The sequence below is a fragment of the Leucopleurus acutus genome, assembly GCF_964270905.1.
Source record: "Leucopleurus acutus genome assembly, chromosome: 15".
Classification (NCBI taxonomy): Eukaryota; Metazoa; Chordata; class Mammalia; order Artiodactyla; family Delphinidae; genus Leucopleurus; species Leucopleurus acutus.
The window spans coordinates 77338902-77359260 of NC_139157.1; the positions used below are offsets into that span (position 1 = coordinate 77338902).

The 20359-nt window shown below is 40.2% G+C and overlaps 1 protein-coding gene across 1 annotated transcript in view; it reads right to left on the minus strand.

Annotated features, from left to right (window-relative positions):
- MYO6 (myosin VI) overlaps positions 1–20359 on the minus strand; it is a 145370-nt gene that overhangs the window by 80417 nt on the left and 44594 nt on the right. The window contains exons 2-4 of the mRNA XM_082855955.1: positions 12055–12197; positions 6793–6862; positions 885–958 (exon numbers count right to left, since the gene is read on the minus strand). Coding sequence (XP_082712081.1) covers positions 885–958; positions 6793–6862; positions 12055–12171 — 261 coding nt within the window. The 5' untranslated portion in view covers positions 12172–12197. The remainder of the gene's footprint in view (positions 1–884; positions 959–6792; positions 6863–12054; positions 12198–20359) is intronic.

A 20359-nucleotide genomic window follows, 5' to 3' on the forward strand; every position in this document is an offset into this window, starting at 1 on the left:
TGGCAAAGACTAAAGGTAATTTAGTCAGAATTAAGTAAGTACAATTAGGCAAATTGATAGTGATATAAAAGATTAAGAATGTCATTTGATCTAGGAAGTGTCAAAGAAGCCATGTGTTTTCTTCGTTCAAAAATAATGAAGAGTCCCATCTTTATAACAGGAGGGCTACAGTGCGGTAATTTACCTCCAGCCAACAAAGGGATATATAGAACTCATACGTGCCCAATGAATCATTATAATTAAAACAGACTAGTTAAGTATCCATCTGAATGGTGTGGTACAAACCCTATTTCCATTAAAAGCATTGTCTTTCATTTTTAAGTATCCTGGGTTTTTAGGGTAAGTTATCTATTTGGAATGAAATATCGCAACTATTCAGGCTCTATGATCAGCACTTCAGTGTGCTTGATATTTCCTCACGTACTGCCTTCTATTCTAATTCACACCGTTTTGTCTTCCAAGTTTTTAATTTCAATACGTATGCCTTACAGTCTGCCGTAAATGTTTTGCAGAACAATGTGGAAACTGCATCAATTAAACAGATCTACAGATATATGCCAAAAGTTAAAAAATCAAAACTCAAAATAATCAGTGTTCTTTTTTTTTAAATATCCAAATTGGATAGTTTCAAGTCTGAATGATATCAGACGATGCTCTGCATTCATTATTTCATTCTGCAAATATTTATTAAGTGCCTACTAGGTACCATGTGTGGTCTAAGCCCTGGTGTCGGAGCAATAAATCAGAAAAGAATCCTACCCTCATGGAACTCCCACTCCGCTCAGTATGATTTCCTGTTAGAAAATTTCAAGCTCAACACAATCAAGCAGTAGCACGTAAAATAATTATGCCCACAAAATTTAACCTACAGGTAAAATACTTACGTAAATTCTGTCTTTACTGTATCGAACTTTGATATTATGGAGCAGTGTGGCTTCATTCAAATACATTAATGAACCTGAGATGGAAAATTTGTAAATCATTAGCTATTTGAAGAAAGAAAGTAAAATAAAACAATGCCATCTCAATCTGAATCACTCTGATCCAAAGCTAAAATTCACCTGTTACGTTAGATTCAATTCCATCCTTTTCCTGGTACGTGTAAACCCCAGAGGGTGATGTAAAATGTATCTAGTTTACATATGTGTTACAGTGATATTTTTAAACAATAAATTTCCAGTGAGGTGAGTACCTCTAGTTCGTACCAGGTGAGTACAAAAAACCGAGTACAATTCAAGTGGAAAAAACGAACTACTTTAGATAGTGCTGATTTTAATACATTTTGACACAGAAAAGATTAGTAGACGACACTAATCCCATCTGATGCTCAGAATTTTACAGGAAAAACACAAAAGATAAAATTTTAGAATGGGAAGGTCGTGTCATTCAGGCAGTGCCTCACAACTGATAGACTAAACAGGAATCCTGAAGAAATCTGTACGTCTTAAACCAGGATATGCAGCTAACTGACAGCAGCATCAGGGTAGAAATCTTGTTTTCCTAACGTCTGTTCTCCTAACACTCTGACACATCCTGTTCTCCCAGCCTGATCTACTGCCCCGGCCCTCAGTCCCCTGAGCTCCATTTCCACGTTTCCACCACGCACTTGAGCAGACAAGCCCACTCTTCCCCCAACCACTCTGTTTCCATTATCAGCACCACCATTTCCCACTCATCTATTCTGCAAGCCTTAGTCAATACTAGGACCATCCTCTCTCCCCCTCCTTGCTCTAAGCCCATTTCCAAGTCTTTATACATGTAATAAAGTATAGCACAGCACCAGCTTCATGGTAGGCACTCAAAATTAGCACAATCTGAGTCTCTGAAATGTCTCTCCTTTCTTTCCATTTCCACAGCCCCAATCCCAGTTTAGGTGTCGTCACCTCTTCTGCAATCACAGCAGCCTCTCACTTGTCTACTGCTGCAGTCTCTCTCCTCTCTCACCCAGATTGCTCAGTGCATTAATCCTAACACACTAGAGCCCTGACTAAATCTCTCTCTTCCTCAAAACTCATCAGTGGGTCTCCGTCAACTACCAAATCCATGTTCAAGTCTGATATTCAAGGCCCTTAGTAAACCTGCATTCAACTGACCTTTTCATATAATTTTCCATAACTCCCTTTAATATGGTCTAACCTGCAGGCAGACTAAACCATTTACCAAACTCAACTATCATGCATGCATTGGGCTGCACCTCTCTATTTCTAGGTATCAAAAATCCACCTACCCTTTGAGGTCAGTTCAAAGACTATCCCTCAAATGACACCTCCCCATTCTCACTACCCCACCACCACTAGGACTACTTGTTCCTTTGTACTTGCATTATGGTGCGTACCACAGAATGCCAGTCTTGTGATGACAATTTTCTATATCTGGTTTTGGCTTCTATCCCTGAGGGCAGGGCCCTGCCTGATTCATTTGCTTGTTTGCTTGATCCCTCACTGAAGTTGTATATATGCCTACACTGCATGTATATATAACCTACAATTCAACACCCGACCAATTCTGTCAAACAAGAGCCCGTTGCTCTACCTGTCTCAACAGACTGCCCATGCTTCTACACTCACACGATGCAGCCAGTTCACATTGCAAGGACACGGGCCTCACTTTTCAAATGCCACTTACAGCAGAAAAATACAGAGTAAGAAGTGGGTGGAGGCCCCTAACAGTCGAACGGCAGCCCTCCTTTCAGTTGAGGAAAGATGTGGAGAAGGCAGGCAGCAGAGGGTATCTCGTGTGGGTTCGGTCCCCTACTTTCCATACCCCTGCACTTCTTCCACCCCCGTCCCCAGGAGCTTGATCTACAGGCTGCCTTTCCTTATGCAAAGCACAACATCGAACCACTTGCCCATCGCTCAGGTTCCTCTGAAACTGCCTGGCTGCATGATACTCTCTCTGCTACTCTCTGCTTCCTGTAAGTAAGAATGCCTAAGCCCACGATACGGCTCCCCTAGAAAAGCTAATCATATACATCTACATGGCATGTGGATGGCTGCTTGCCCTTCTTTCTTTACCTCCTCCCATACTTACCACCAGCCTTCTCAGGGATATCTGGTAATTCAACTAAATAAATCCCTCACTGTTGTCCATAGACAGATGCATGGATAAAGAAGATGTGGCACATATATACAATGGAATATTACTCAGCCATAGAAAGAAACGAAATTGAGTTATTCATAGTGAGGTGGATGGACTTAGCAGTCTGTCATACAGAGTTAAGTCAGAAAGAGAAAAACAAATACCGTATGCTAACACATACATATGGAATCTAAAAAAAAAATGGTTCTTAAGAACCTAGGGGCAGGACAGGAATGAAGACGCAGACGTAGAGAATGGACCTGAGGACATGGGGAGGAGGAAGGGTAAGCTGGGACAAAGTGAGAGAGTGGCATGTACATACATACACTACCAAACGTAAAACAGATAGCTAGTGGGAAGCAGCTGCATAGCACAGGGAGATCAGCTCAGTGCTTTGTGACCACCTAGAGGGGTGGGATAGGGAGGGTGGGAGGGAGGGAGATGCAAGAGGGAAGAGATATGGGGATATATGTATATGTATAGCTGATTCACTGTGTTATAAAGCAGAAACTAACACACCATTGTAAAGCAATTATACTCCAATAAAGATGTTAAAAAAAAAAATCCCTCACTGCTGAAATACCTGCCAATGACAATAAAAATTTGGATCAGAGAGTCTTCCTCTTAAATTATGCTACTCAGACTACTCCATTTAAATAAAGACACAGAAAAGGAAAGACAGAAGGGAACATGTATGACCCTCAGCTTGCCAGAATGGGAAACGGTTAAGTCTCAGGGGCCTCTGCATCCCTGAAGGCACGACCTAGGGATGCTCAGAGGGTCTTGGACATCACTTCCTGCTCCACCAAATTCCCTCCTCCCCGCCCCCCCCAGTGGCCACCCCAGGACTACTTGGTTTGGCTACTGACATGCAATACTTTAGGTGAACTGTTCGCCTTTTATGCCTAATTATTCATAGATTTTAACTATACACTCGATATTAAAAATGTTTAAATAAGACATAATAAAAGAATGAATGTCTTTGTTTCTTTATAAACTCCGTAAGAAGAATTCTGGTATAATTAATATATACTGAGGACACCAAAAGTTTCTAATGAAGAGTAGATATCTCTCAATTCTTAAATTTAGGAATCTGACTAGGGAGTTATCTAAGCATTTAAGATTCTGCTTATTTGTTACAGTCCTGGTTCACTGAGAGAAAAAAAAAAAAGAACCCACAAACAACTTCAGGGCAGTAGAAGTCGATCACTTCTATCGTTACATTGTTGTAGAAGTCATTCCATTACTGAAAAAGAGAGTGAACCAGGCAACTTTGGGGATTCTTTCCAATATTATAGTTTATACTTCTCGACTTCTAACAGTGATCATTCATGGAGATTATTATATGCCATGTAAGTAACAGTAGCTTAAAAATTAGCACCAAAAAAATGCTTATTTTAATTAGCAACCTCACATCCCTGAACTATTTTCCTATTCTGGCATTAATCCTCAAGAGTCAAGTAAGAAGGCAAAGTTAACAGACTAAACTCCACACATACAACCCTTCACATAGAAAACCTGGAGCTAAAACTAGGTAATAAATTTTGCTATATTATGAGGGCACTATCAGAAGTCCACTCGTGTGTCTGTTTCAACAGAACCTTTATCACATAGTTCAGGATGCTCTATAGACATCAAGCTCTTTTTTTTTTAAGATGTTGGGGGTAGGAGTTTATTAATTAATTTTTTATTTTTTTATTTATTTTTTTGCTGTGTTGGGTCTTCGTTCCTGTGCGAGGGCTTTCTCTAGTTGCGGCAAGTGGGGGCCACTCTTCATTGCGGTGCGCAGGCCTTTCACTATCGCGGCCTCTCTTGTTGTGGAGTGCAGGCTCAGTAGTTGTGGCTCACGGGCCTAGTTGCTCCGCGGCATGTGGGATCTTCCCAGACCAGGGCTCGAACCCGTGTCCCCTGCATTAGCAGGCAGATTCTCAACCACTGCGCCACCAGGGAAGCCCCCGACATCAAGCTCTTAATCATCACATTATTACCGTGATACAGAGAAGAGTAAAGGATCTTAGAAGTACGCACGTGAGACCCAAACAAACAACGTCCTGTGTCACTTGGCGGAGGACAGTGGTGTAGTGGGCAACCAAGCCTCAGGCAAAAGGACTAAACTAATAAGTGATGGAACCACTTTCGCTGGAAAACCTGCATTCTAAACTCAACAGTTAGAGCTGCATTCATGATGTAGTTTCAGAAAGGGGACGTCAAGTAGGGCTGGACTACTGTGTGGTGAGGACAGGGGACATCCTCAGCAACATTCCTGCCGTCTGGCATCACCAGAGTCAACACCTACAAGAAGCGGCAAATCTCCACTAAGACCAGGAAAACTAAACGGTCAGACGAGTCCACCACCATGAAACAATCAGAGGGAGACTGCTTTAAAATATTTAAGAAATGGATTAAAAGTAATTCAACATCATTTATTATGTTTAGCTCTACGTGGATATATAAACCAGAAAACATTATTTTGATATATGAAAAGGATTGATTCCAATTCTGAATACCCTAGCAAGTTTTAACAGAAAAGAATTTTCTCTTATTTTAGATACGACAGAATCTCGTTCCTTTTTGTTGTTGTTCTGATTGCTGTTCAGAAAAATATGATCCCATCAGACAAACTCTCTAGCAATTTTGGAAAGGAAGGGAGCGCCACATTTTTTCTCCCAGTCTCTTACACCTAATAACAACAGATACCATCTATTGAGAGGCTGTTAGAGGTCAGGCACTGCACCAAGCATTTTAAATGTATCATCTGTAAGCATGAAACATAAAAATCATTACTCCTGTTTTCCAGACGAGAAGCTCAAAGGGGAGAGAGAAGCTGCCTACGGGCACACAGCTGCCTAATGGCACAGTGAGAATCTGAACTCGGGGCTCCCCCATTACTCCTGTATTCCACGTCACATGGGGGGGGAATCTTACAGGCTTACTCAAATGCGAACTCCAGAGAAAACCCATAAGGACAAAATATATTCCTTTCTCCTACCTCTCTTATTTAATTGCAGAGTTTTTAATGCAGATACATTTAACGAAACCCATGACAACTGGACATGGTTCTTAAATATCGCCACATAAAAAATGAAACATGATTACCGCTTTATCTTGAAAATGTAAGAATAAACATGGCCTATTGCTCTGGATACAGTATTTTTTCACCAAAAATTCTAAGACAGTTATTCTAGATTATTCTAGATAAGTCCAATTAATGTTGCACTTTAGTCCAATGTTCTGAAATCAATTTTCAATTAGTACTTATTACATAGTATTTTTTTTAATGTTTGTTTCCTTCAGAGGGTGACACTAAATGGGTCCTCCTGACTCAACTTCCAAATTATTGAACCACATATACAGCAATAAAAATCATCTGATTCCAGATGATTCAGAGGTTCAAAAAACAAAAAAAAAAAACATAAAACCAAGAGATCTTTAGTTCAGGCTTCATAGTTAGTAAATGATTACCATTCCCTGTATTTACACAACTGGGATAACACTAAAAAGATATTCAGGAGAGACCCCTTCACCAAAGTGCAAATGTGAGAGAACAATGCGTCTAGGACTGTGGGGCTCCTCCATTCACAGGAACCTTCAGGTCAAAAGGCAACATTTCTTCTGAACAAGGACAGTGTGCCCTGTAATATAATCACTCATATATTTTTTGAAGGAACAGTTTCCTTTTCTATGATGAGAACTACTTTTTAAATTGATACTTACAGTTATCTTCCACATCCTTTTTACTGTCCTCTTCTGCAGGGAACACTTGGTTTATGAGAGCCAGAAATGTCTGAAAAACAAAACAAGAGCTCATTAAACTAGACGCTTACAAATAATAAGAAAGATAAAGGAGCTTAACTGACTGCATACATTGAAAATAATGGCAATGACATGCTCTTCATTAAAATGTAATACAAGACCCTACTACTTAACAAGTCATTACTCAAACATATTATCCATTATTACTATGAACATGGAATCAATAATGGAAATCAATAAAACAAAAACAAAACCTGTGCTGGAACACCTAGAGTGGAACAAAACAAGAGGTATATTACGTCTACATAGGTATGCTGTTTAACAACTTTTTTAAAAAATAAAAATGTTAATGTTTATGTATACAGCAATTTTATTGTTTTAAAAAAGGAAAAAGGTAACATCCAATCAATCAATCAGATATACCAACAGACCATAATTTAATTAATGCTCTTGTCTGAGTAAAACACATTAGACACAAATTCCTGTACAGGAATGTGTCAAAAATATAAACAGTATCCGAAACTATTAGGTCCATAACATTACAGATATCCATGAATAAGCTGGTGTTTATTATATCATTTAAATACTACGGTAGAAACTCTAGAATTAAGATAGTATCTTGTAAGAGAGAAGAAATGATCTCAAATTACATCGGAAGAGAATTAAATTTTCTCCATGCCATTCTAATAGTTACCTATACATTTCTATTTCTCAAACAATTACAATTACTCCTGTGGTTGAAGTTTCCATCCATATCAAACCAATCTCTAAGGAAAACCTGTTCAATTATTTTAGAATACTTGCAGGTCTGTATATGTATATATATGCAAGAGTATAAGGCAAGGCTACTGCTGTAGTTTACAGAGGAAAATCCAGGCTACTAGTGCTATACCTCAATTCAAAGTCACACCCAAATTAGAAAACTGTTATGCCCTGAAAACTCTAGAAGTTAATTAGTTGGAACCCACTACACATGTTCTTAACGTTATAAATGAGGAAAGGTTTAAAGGAGAAATCACAAATTCAGAACTAGTCCATAACATACATTAAGTATATTATGGTACTATAAAACAATCCACAATTTATAACAATGATTCTGCAGGGAAAACACGTTCAGAAATCACCGCTAATATCACAGATCTACGTGCCACTTTCACAGCCTCAGCTAAAGCCTCCCCAACCCCAGGTGTTGGCTCCGTAAATGGGGTGCAGGACACAGAGTTCCTAGAATGGGAAGGTTAATAATCTTGGGGCTGAAAGGCCTGTAATGAGTCTAAAACACTGTTTCTCTCGATCCTTTTTCACCCCCCAAATGATCACCAGCCCCCATCATCTTCTCCCCTCTACTACCTACTCAGCGAGAAGGAGGAAATCTGTTTCATTAAGGCAACTGTTTTCTCTTAGAGGAAGGAGGCTTTTTCTCCTATCAAGAGATCACAGTAAACACCTACCACCCAGCAAACACAGTGCACCCAGCTCCATGACAACATGGACAAAGAAAATAGTGCCTGCACTTGAGAAGACTGCAGTCTAGCAGGGAGGGGAGAAATGTAAACGAATGTCTCCAATAGCGTTACGGGAGGCGAAGAAGGTATACCACTCCTCAAAGCAAAGAGTAATCAACGGTAAACTCTACTGCATGTAAGGAGGAGGAAGACACAGGGCATCTGTGGAAAACTTTCATAAAGGAGGTGACCTCAGTCGCTCCTGAGAGATGAATATTTGCTAAATAAGCGCAGAGCTGCGGAGAGCAGCGTTCCAGGCAAAAGGAGTACTGTGAGTGGCGACACACAGAGCCCAGCACCACCTGGCTCCCGGAGGACCTGATAAACCCGGCGAGGAAGGCTGGAAGAGGAGGAGAAAGACACATAAGACTCAGCGTAAGGGCAAGAGAATGAGGGGGAGACTGCTGGTCGACAAAAGACAAGACAAGCAACACAGGGAAAAGGAAAGGTAGACCCTTAATGCCATGTGTTTAGGGCTTTAGCCTGAAGGCCAGTCAGCTGCAAATATGCAACATGAAATCAATTGAGAGATTCAAGATGGCATTTTTAGCAGAATAAACGATATTAGAAAATATCAGAATGCATCACAGACGGTAAGGATGTTGCATTTGAATACACACACACACGATACATATACTTGTTGACATGTAAAATCTATTTGTCATCAGTACACACGTACACACACATGAATAATACGTATACCTAATGCGATTTCAAATCTATTTCTTACGACGGGCCATGACTGAAAAACTTTAAAAGGCACTGCCATCAACAAAGACAGGTTCCCCACTAGAGCTCATCACTCCCTCTTCTATGCTTCTACTGTATCAGCAAACAGATCCACTTGACTTGTCCGTTGCTTCACGCACTTCCTTCATTTTTAAACGCTGACGATCTCTACTCCATGAATCATCTACACAAAAGACTGCTTCTCTTACAGATCTTTTTAACCACACAGTTGTTATGACACTGCACAATTTATTAAGACCCTGATCAGAAAGTGGGGGCAGGGAGGGGATTAAGATGAAAAGAAATCCCTGAGAATTGGTTAACTTTCGAAAAGATTTTGTGAAAAGAAGCTTCCACTTTAGTTCATAAATAATCTGCGATCCATACAGTTTTCATGACGCCACAGTTTGAATTTTAAGTGTTTTTATTGGTTCTATGTGCGCACCTGATTAATACTAATAAGGCACAGCTGAAAGCACAAAATACTTAAAACTATAAAAAAGCACATATCCGTAGATAAAGTTTCTTCTATCCCTGAACTGAATTATTTTGTTACTTATGGATATAAGAGAATACATATAACGACATAGAACTAGGAAATATACTTTTCATTTCATTTGGGGCTTTTGATTTACTGTGCTTATAAGATATGTTAAACAAAAATGAAAGGAGACTTTGAAAGATAATGAAAGGCTCACTGAATTTCTGTCACCCCAGAACATGCTACTCTGGCATACTGATTATCTTGAGTTAAGGGCCCTTCACCCCAGAACATGCTACTCTGGCATACTGATTATCTTGAGTTAAGGGCCCTTGAGAAACAACAGATGTAAGAAGGGCACTCTGACCCTTTTTATTCCTGAGAGCAGGAGATAAAACTCCCACATGCAAGGTGCCCTCGCTCTACCGGGAGGAAAGAAGACATTCTTATCACCAGCGGAGGGAATGGAGACCAAGAGAAATCTGTGCAAACAAACCTTGTCTTGCCAGAGTAACCCTTACCTTCCTAACCACTTCTCCACCATTTACCACCCCTAGCCCAGACCCCCTTGCCTTATCAGTTCTTCACAAATGTATTGTTTCTTTGTCTAAAAGATATAAAAGCTTCCTGCTCTGGTCACTTCTTCAATTCTTCATTCTCTTGTGAAGGCTGCTGTGTACATGTAAAAATCTGATAAAAGTCATATGCTTTCCTACTGTGAATGTGTCTTATGTCGATTTAATTTTCAGGCCCAGCCAGAGACCCAAAAGGGTAGAGGAAAATTTTTCCTCCCCTACAGCTTCAAATAAATAAAAATAACTGAGTTTCTTTTTTTAAATTCTTTCTTTTTTTAGAACATGTACTGCATTGTAAGTACAAATAGGTACTTGTTAATAAGAGGAAAAACTAGAAACACTTTGTCTTTTCTTTCCTGAGGGTATCTTTAATTGGCCGCCGCTAACATTGCACATTATATATTATGCATTTAGGTTCCTGGGTTGTTTACAGTAACAGAATAGTTTTCTCTGTGAACAGACCTCATGAGAGATCCACCTTGTTTTTCTAAGGTTCCCAGAAGGATGGCAGTCATATGGCATTAGTAACCATGTATCAGTAGAACATAAATTATTCATGAACACTGGCAGAGTCTAAAGTAAACAGAAATGACATCAACAAATTTAATTTAGTCAGAAGTCCTGCTTAAGGGGAACACTGATTAAACTGAAAAGTGTTAAGCTCTCCCACAAAATAGGTAGGCCCTACAGTCCCCATGAAGGCTGAAAAGACTCCAGGTCACTTTTCCCCCATACTTTTCACTTTGTTATATTGTCTAGTCTATGTCTAAGCCTAAAAGGAAATAGACACCATGTGTACCAAATTAAAGTATGCTTTTATGCTTTAAAAAGTACCATTACAACAAAAATAATAACAGACGGTTATGCTTAAGACTTAAATATCTTTATTTAATAGAAATATTTTCACTACAATCACGATAATAAATTTAAGTAAATATAAAAGCTTTTTAAAAAATAATTAACAGCAGATGTAAGCTATTATATATAGACTGGATAAACAACAAGGTACGGGCTTCCCTGGTGGCGTAGTGGTTAAGAATCTGCCTACCCATGCAGGGGACATGGGTTCGATCCCTGGTCCGCGAAGATCCCAAATGCCACAGAGCAACTGAGCCCGTGCGCCACAACCACTGAGCCTGCGCTCTAGAGCCCGCAAGCCACAACTACTGAAGCCCGTGCACCTAGAGCCCGTGCTCCGCAACAAGAGAAGCCACTGCAATGAGAAGCCCGCGCACCACGACGAAGAGTAGCCCCCGCTCGCCGCAACTAGAGAAAGCCTGTGCACAGCAACGAAGGCCCAACGCAGCCAAAAATAAAATACATAAACTTTAAAATAAATAAACAAGGTCCTACTGTACAGCACAGAGAACTATATTCAATATCCTGTGATAAACCATAATGGAAAAGAATATTTAAAAAAAGTGTGTATATGTGTATACCTGAATCACTTTGCTGTACAGCAGAAATTAACACAACATTGTAAATCAACTATACTTCAATAAAAAAAGATTAAAAAAAGAATTATCCGGAAGCTACAAAACAAAAAGCAAAATTTCATAACATAATCCCATTCACTTTTTATATTTTTACTTGGTAACATGTTGAATACATCACAGATATATTCATAACTTTAGTTATATGGCTTAAGGAATAAAAAATGTTATTGTTTATATTTTGTCATATAGCTATTTCTTCTTAAGAATATGCTAATGAAAGGCTCACTAAATTACTGTCTGATTTTACGATGGGACACCGTTTTCCCCCTAGGGTATGCACTTCTGATTTAATCACACAACTCAGGAGAAAAGTAGGATTCACTGACCAGAAAACTGCTTTCCCCTATACTGTGCTAAAAAAATACCTACCTCATTGAAAAAGGGAGATACCTACAGACACAAATCAAATTCTGAAATCTTTCTGAGAAACTTCTTACCTTGCCTTTTTGGTTCAAGGGTTCAATCGTTAAGCTGTCAGGGCCAATATCCACGATATTGCCCATCTGAAATCCATCCGTAGGGTGCGGCGCCCAAACGGGCTTCCCGTCCTCCATTTCTGAAGGGAGCTATCCACTATCTCCTGTTTCAAAGGAACGAACAAAGCAACGTGAGTAACTCTGGAAATGAAAAAAGATAACAATCTTTTTTTCAGTTAACATGTAAATCGCGATTCTTAGAAACACACGAGCACCCCTGCAAGGGTAATCCCCACGCCCTGCCATCCCGCTGCACCCACCCCTGTACCACCTGTACAGGGGGACCAAGCAGAGGCTGCTCTACCCGCCGGGAACACCTGCTTTGCCACCGTCTTCCTTCGGTGGTGACTGCAGTGAGAACCAGCTACACTTTGAGCAGCGCAGAAAGAGCGAGCCAATGGTCACAGTTTTTACCTCTTGCCCACTGTAATTTATACTAGCACTCCTTTTTACTGCCTGAAGTATTCCCGATTGCACAATAAATTAAACAGTCATCCGAGGAGGAGATGTTATTGTGTGGAGTTGGCTAAGACTTGAACAATAAGTCTATCTTAGACCCTGAGGGATAAAAATGAGACACAGGAGAGGTTACTTCCTCTGGGAGCCTTTCCCTGACAAGCTGAGACTAAACGGATGCCCCACCCCTGTGCTCCCTAGAGGGATACCCACAGAACCACTGAGCATACTGCTTTGTTGTCTTCTTATTTTGTTACTGAGGTAATAAAACTTACAGACAGTGAAATGTACAAATTCTAAGGATACAAGTTGATGAGTTTCCACACCTGGACATACCCGTTCAAACAAACACCCCAATCAACAGACAGAACATTTTCATCTCACCAGAAAGTTCCCTCGTGCCTCCTTCTGGTCAATCCCTACCTCCAGAGGCACCCACCGTTAAGTACGCATGCTTCTGCGTATGGCTTCTCTCATTCAGCAAAATGTTCTGACGTGCAGCCAAGCTGCTGTGTACACTAACCCACTGAATCACACGCACAGTTGTCTACGGGCTGTCCTGGACATGAACGTTTATATTGTTTCCAGGTTTTGCCTATTTTGAACTCTAGGCTAGTTCTTCAAGCATTCCTAGAAAGCTGCTTTCATGCTTGGCATTCTCAGACCTAACATTTACAATTCTGTCTTGAGAGTATCCCCAAGGGTCCATAACATATAAAATATTTTAATTTTAATGAGCTTGGATTCTGTGAGACTAACGTGTTATAATGAATCACCCAGTCAGTGATCCCAGACGTCCTAGTTTCAGCACCTCAGCGGGAACTTACTTTTCCTTACTTATCTACACTTGAAGAAGACACATGTGCCGTAACTCGCCTCTTGTGGGGCGTTCTCAGATCTGGGATTTCCCACACGGACATTCCATCAGGCCTAGCCTCTCACATTAGACAAGGATGTCTGGTATATAGTTCAATCTAAACACTGCTAACTATTGGCAAGTCTGCAACGTGCTTGCTAGTTAATGTCTTCCATGCCATGGCTACAGGATGGCTTCTGCTGTCCCCACGCAGTAAATGTGACTAGGTTTCAGTGCCATTCAGGGTTAAGAAATTAACTGAGGGTTCTCCACAGAAGCGAATGAGTAACACTGCTTCAGATCTGCATTACCACACCTTCACACACCTACATCCACACACCTTCCCTAAATAATCATATCTTGTCCCATGCTTTAAATAGAATCTATATATGTGATGCCCAAATTGACTTCTCCGGCCTATACAGCACCACTGAGTTCCCAGGTGTTTAATCTGCATACTGGACACCTCCTCATGAAGATATCTAACAGATGTAACATTGTTATTATTATATTATTACTCTGTTCCACCACATTCATTATATCACTAAAGGCACCAACAGCATTCATTTTAAATCAAACCCAGAGTCATGCTCAATTCTTCCAGCTCCTTCCAAACCCCTATCACCCCCTAATCCTGTCGGCCCCCTAACCTCCAATAGGGTATCTCAAATCCACCCACTTCCCTGGATCTGCTCTGCCTTCCTGGTCAAAACCAACATGGCCTTTTACCAGGACTCCTGTAATTAACTTAGCCACCTGCTCCCACTCTTGCCAGTATGCACAGATCACCAGAAATCCTACTGAAAGTAAGTCTGATCGTGATATTCCTGTCGTATCAGGGCATGGCCTAGCCCTCATGTGTCGCCAAGGCCCAGCACGGAGCAGGCAACCCAACCTTCACCGAGTGACTGAATGAACTGTTCACACAGCTTGCGAGGAGTAAAAGGAGATGCTCTCCTAGAAAGACTTGAAAGGTCTTAAAACCTAGGCTTGAAATTAAGCTCCACCACTGTCTGACTAGCTCTTAAGTAAGTTACTTAATCTCTCTGATCATTATCTTTATCCTTACCCATAAGTGACAATATCACTTACCTTACAGAATTGCTATGAGGATTAAGTGACGTAAAACTGAGATCCCCATTCTAATGGCACCCAACAGATGCTAGCGACACCTCTTCCCTTACAGTCCCCCATATCCCTTGTTCGAAGCCACCACTAAATTTCAAGTAAACCGTCTTGTGATAGTTCTAAATACAAAGGGAAATTATAGAATAGTCATGAGGGATCATTTAGGAATCATGAGGTATCTGAAGAAAAAAATCACAGTGAAGCAAAACCCACAAAGTCAAAAAAGAACGTCAAATTTCCCTGAACTATTTAAATTGTTTTCCCATTTTGAACCACTTACTGCAGCTTCCCAGTTAAGATAACAGATTTAAAGCTACACATCCAACGCTGCTCCTTCCTCAAACCCCTAAATCTACAGTAAAAAGAGTCTTTAAATTAAAGACATCAGTGCACAAGGAGGGAGACGACAGCACCTCTGAGCCCTCTTCTTGACGAGGCCTCCGCTAGGCCTTCGAGTCTGTGCTGTCCTTGTTCCGCCTACAGAGGCCAGTTTTAGCAAGAATCCTGCTAAGCCGGTTTAGAGAAATTCTCTCACCCTTGGTATCTTATCAAGTTCCTCATCCCCTACCTCTGCTATATAAATCCTTAATCTGCCTTCAAAAAGAATCCCTTTAAGTCAGTTGAGCAAGCGTCCCCACCTGTGCTGTTTCCACTTAGTCTTTTTCATCCGCTGACCCCTGCACTCTGCTCACTGGCTATAAATCCCCAGCTGTCTCTGCTGCATTCAAAGTGGAGCCCAATCGTTCTCCCTACTGTAATACCCCTTTGTTATAGGCTGAGTGTATGTGTCTGCTATGGACTGAATTGTGTCCCCCCCAAACATTCACATGTTGAAGCTGTAATCGCCCACGTGACTGTATCTGGAGACAGGAGGTAATCACGGCTAATGACATCATAAGGGTGGGGTCCTAATCCAATAGGATTGGTAGCCTTACCAAAAAAGGAAGAGACACATCTCTCTACCTCAATGCACACACTATAGGGAAAGGCCACGAGAGCGGCCCGCAGAACGGCAGCCATCTGAAACCCAGAACCAGAGTCCTCACCGGAATCCGACCATGCTGGCACCTGATCTCAGACTTCCAGCCCCCAGAACTGTGAGAAAATAAATGTCTGCTGTTTAAGCCACCCAGTCTATGGTATTTTATTATGGCAGCCCAAGCAGGCTAATACACTCCTACTGCAATAGTCCTGAATAAAGGCGTCTTTGTCATTTTAACAAGTGTCAGAATAATTTTTCTTTAAGAATGTAATAGCGGAAATGAAATATTCACTAGAAGGTACAGAAAATAAAGTTGAGACTATCTTTTTCAGAAAGCCAAGAAAGAAAAAAAAAAGAGTTAGAAAGTGGAGGGCAAAAAAAGAAAAAGTAGAAGAAAAACAGATATAAAAATGAGACAAGTAAAAAGATTCAGCATCAAAATACCAGGTAAAACAGACATCCTGTTCCCTTCAAAACACAGAGGGGAGAAAGCTTTCCAATATCCAAAGAAAATTCACCAGAACTGAAAGGCATGATTCTCTAGAGCCTAGCCAAAATGCCAATTAAGTCCTCAACACAATACCTGGAAAAGGACAGACAAAAGGACAACATGTCACATGTCAGAACACCAGAAATAGAAGATGCTGCACATTTTCAGAGAAATGAGAGAAAAAGGGGGGAAAAAAACATGTATTATATCCAAAGGATCATGAATCAAAATGGCTTCAGCAACACTGAAAGCAGGAAATCGATAAAGCAATGCCTTTAAAATTCTGATGGAAAATGATCTCCAATCTAGAACTCGGCACTTAGGCAAATTACCAGTTCAAACTGGAGCAGTATGACCCCAGAAGAGCCACTGTGAACACCACTATCAAACACACCCACTGCCTCTGGACCAGGCCAGTCTGGCCCAGATTCTGATCTGAACTTATCTTTCTGTAACTCTGAGTCGATGATGTAACTTGTACCTGGAGGAGCTGGTAGACACTCACTCCCCCCTCTATTAAATTAAAGATTATCTTCTACTGACTGCAAGGCTTTCACGAAAATAAAACCTCTTTTAAAATAAGGCTTCATTTAATTAGTTTTGGAATCCTAATTATTTATACCATAAATTACCCTTCATTAATGAAGTCTGATTTACTCATTCCACAAAAGAAAATTCTTTTGACATATTACTATTTGTCCCCATAAAAGCATTCAGAAAACCCATACAAGCAACACTCATACATATGAAGCAGGTCTGCACAGGAAGAGCAGTTAAACAGGTGCTACTGTACTAGAAACCATAAACACATTAAAAGCTGACTACATATGCACTGCAGGAATACAAAAGAAAAAAATGATAAGCTCTGGGGCTGGCTAAGCAAATTTAAAATTCTGGAAATTCCTTAAGTTATTCAGGAAGAGAGGGAATGCTCTATACTACGCTATCATCAACTGAAAACTATCTCATTTTTAGCCTTTAACTGACAGCTGATGTTTTTAAAGTAAGCACTATAGCAGTCGATAGAAACGCAATCTGTAGCCTGTCAGAGGTACGATGCGAACTTTCATTTAGGCTTTGTTGAGAAGCGAAAAGCAGATCACCAAGAGGCTCCCTGGAGAGCAAACATACTGGAGGCCAGGGTGACAAATACATACACATCCGTGTCCTTTTTTCTCGGCAACTCCAGAGATGATCCCAAAAGGGACCGTGTACCCGGAGCCGAACATGCAGACACAGCCCACCAAATAGGAAACATCACCCGCCGTGCCGCCATCACCTTCAAAGGTTACCCTTTTAAACTTGTGATTGTGATAGATGACAATGCCTTGTTTTTATTAGCTAGGGTATCAGAAATTGAGTACTAGCTAAAGTTAATTTCGAATTGAGCTGAAAGAGCTGGCGTAAGATACCAAGAAAGCAAGGAAGAAGCATTAAACAGGGAAGGAAGAACCCTTATAAGGCTTGCCTTCCACAGTCACTCATTCTGTAAGCTATTATTTAGTTGACCACCTAGTATATAACACATACTGCTAGCTGCTAAAGATATAATGATAGGCCGAAAAAAAAAAAAAAAAAAGACATGGCTGGCCTCACGGAGCCTTCCAACAGGAAAACAATCACTTGGAATAGAGCAGTAAACCAAACTGGCAAAAATCCCTGCCCTCCAGGACCTTAAATTCTAACTGGGGGTAAGGGAGCTGTGTAGATGTATCAAATTTGCCTTTTAAAAGGACTACTCTTTCATCTGGCCAGGCCCCGGCCCTGTTGATCAAAAGAATGTTATGTGCACCTTTGGCACACAAGCTTGAAACTGGCAACTTCTCTCATCTGTATCAGTGTATCCTGAAGGCTATTAGCTTCCCAGGTGTCCAGACACTGTGAGAAAACTGGGCACCGGGTAACCGTTGGCCAGTGGCTGGTGCATTTTGTGTGTACCTAGCACAATCTTTCATTGAGCGTTTCAGTTCCCTAAGAACTGATCTGTACACCAAAATTCTCAAAAATATTTCAGCAGGTTTCCCTTTAGTCACTAAATTACCTTTTAAAAGGCCTTCCTAGAAAACATTTCCCAGTTAACCTTGTTCAGCTAGTAATAAAGTATGGGAATCACTTAATTGCCATAATACGGTATTATGCATTCACTGCAACACATTCATATTAAAATTGATTGTGAATGTCTTGATATTATCAGCAATAAATATTCAATAACAACGGGGAGGAAATACCTACCACTAAATACAAACTCCTGACAAAGAAATAAAATAAGAAAACATCTAAAGATAAGTTCTAAAACCTGACTACCTGAATTCAATTAAGAAGTAATTTTGGTATTCACTCACTTTTTCAATGTGTATTCACTGAGTACCTACTAAGCGCTAGCTACTGTTTTTTAGGCTTAGATATCAACAAGAAAATACAGAGCTCTAATGTTTTTTAGTGTAAAACATACAAAAGGAGCAATGTCTAGACCAGCTATGACATTCCTTCAGATTTCGGTAGTACTAGGTCCAGTTCATCACAGCGTAATGAGTGACCTAATCACAGCCTAGTGAGTGATCCTAATGAGTGACCGTTTTAACAAAGGTTATATTATACTTCCAAATATAACTTCAGAAAGCCCAATGTATCCACTGGTGTTTCAAGCTAAGCCCATTACCACCTGACTCTTCCGAAACAGCCTCAGAACACCAAGGTTAACTAGCTTAACTGGTATAGCTAAGATGAACAAGCTAACAAAAAAAGAGGATAAAAAAATAAGGCGAATATTTTATTAATAAGTTTATTATATGGTTATTAAATATTTAAGATATTTTATAAGATGATCTGAAAACTGATACAATCAGGCCAATTACTCCAAATACATATAATCTGAATTATGAGAACTGGTTATATGATTTTCTTATAGGTTTTACAGAAATCATAACTATATTTAAGCTATAAACTCCTACATAAATTACTATCACAAAACAGATTTGAATTTAGACATAATTCAAATAATACATGCAGACAACCTATATACCAAGATAACCTGGCCACAGCTTAGATCATTCTAAACAAAGTTCTGTATTATTCAGAGACTAAACATCCCAGTTTACTTCAGAAGCTCAAAATTTCTTTTACAGATGTTAAAATACCAGAATATAACAGCAAGATATTAATTTATGCCCGGTGATTTAAAATTTTCCACATCCTGTGACGAATAATAAGATTTTATTTATCATCCAATGATTACATCCAGACCTTCCCTGGACAATTAGTGCTAGATTTAAAAGTTACTTCTTAAAAGTTTGCTGGTCTTTCAAAAGAGGAGTTTGTAAAAGACTGAAGACTTCTTCATTTTCTCCACCAAGGGACCATGTTAACCTCCCAATAAGTGGCTAATGAAAAGAGCAATCAAATTTCAAGAAACCACGTTGGTCTTCAAGCCAAAGAAAGGCCTTTTCTCGAGGATGACCCCGCCTGTGTAAAATGGCCCTACTCTGCTCAAACTGAAACATTCTGCAGCTTAAACTGCAGGCCCCAGTTCAATGTTATTCAAATTTGTCAGGAACCAAAGGTCTGTGTGTGATCAAAACCAGTCTAGACTGTACACTATCATCAATCAAGGTGATAAGAAGTCTGAACAATCCTTAGGCCTTTAAACACATCTGTGACATCTCTGGCATTTGAACTCTCCTAAAATGTCCCAAAACAGGAGGTGAATATTTTCACCTCTGAGCAGCAGGGTTGTTTTAAGAGGTGGTCCCAAGTCCAATCCAATTCAGGCCACACAGTTCTCCTGAGGTAGGAACTCGTTAAACAAACAAACCAACAAACTTCTCAAATGCTATGATTAGGAGGAATAAACCAGGAGAGACACTAATTAAAAAGGAAGGGTGGAAGGCGCTGCTCCATTGTCATTTCTATCATTCTTTCATAAATGAGCCAATATAATCCAGGATATTCAATGAAGTTCTCACGTAATTTCTAAGACTAAGGTTTTGTTTTGTTTCTAACTCTACTAACTTGGGTTGCGTGTGTGGGTATGTGCACACATATATCACTCAGAACAGGAACTGGAGACACAGTGACTTTTCTTCTCACAGCTGGGATGGAGTTCATTCAAGTGGTCAAAGGAAACCACAGATTCACAACATTTCACAGACCTTCACTATGTACAGCCGTCACACTAGAACACTCCGACATGTTACCTCACTTCATGTTTACAGCTCTGGGAGGCAGCTACCATCCCCGTTTTGAAAGTGAGGTTTGGAAGTTTGGGCAAGTTGCCCATATAGAGACAACTGAGAAATGACTGTAGAGGCGAGATATGAATCCTGTGTGACCCCGAGTCCAAACTCATCATCACTGC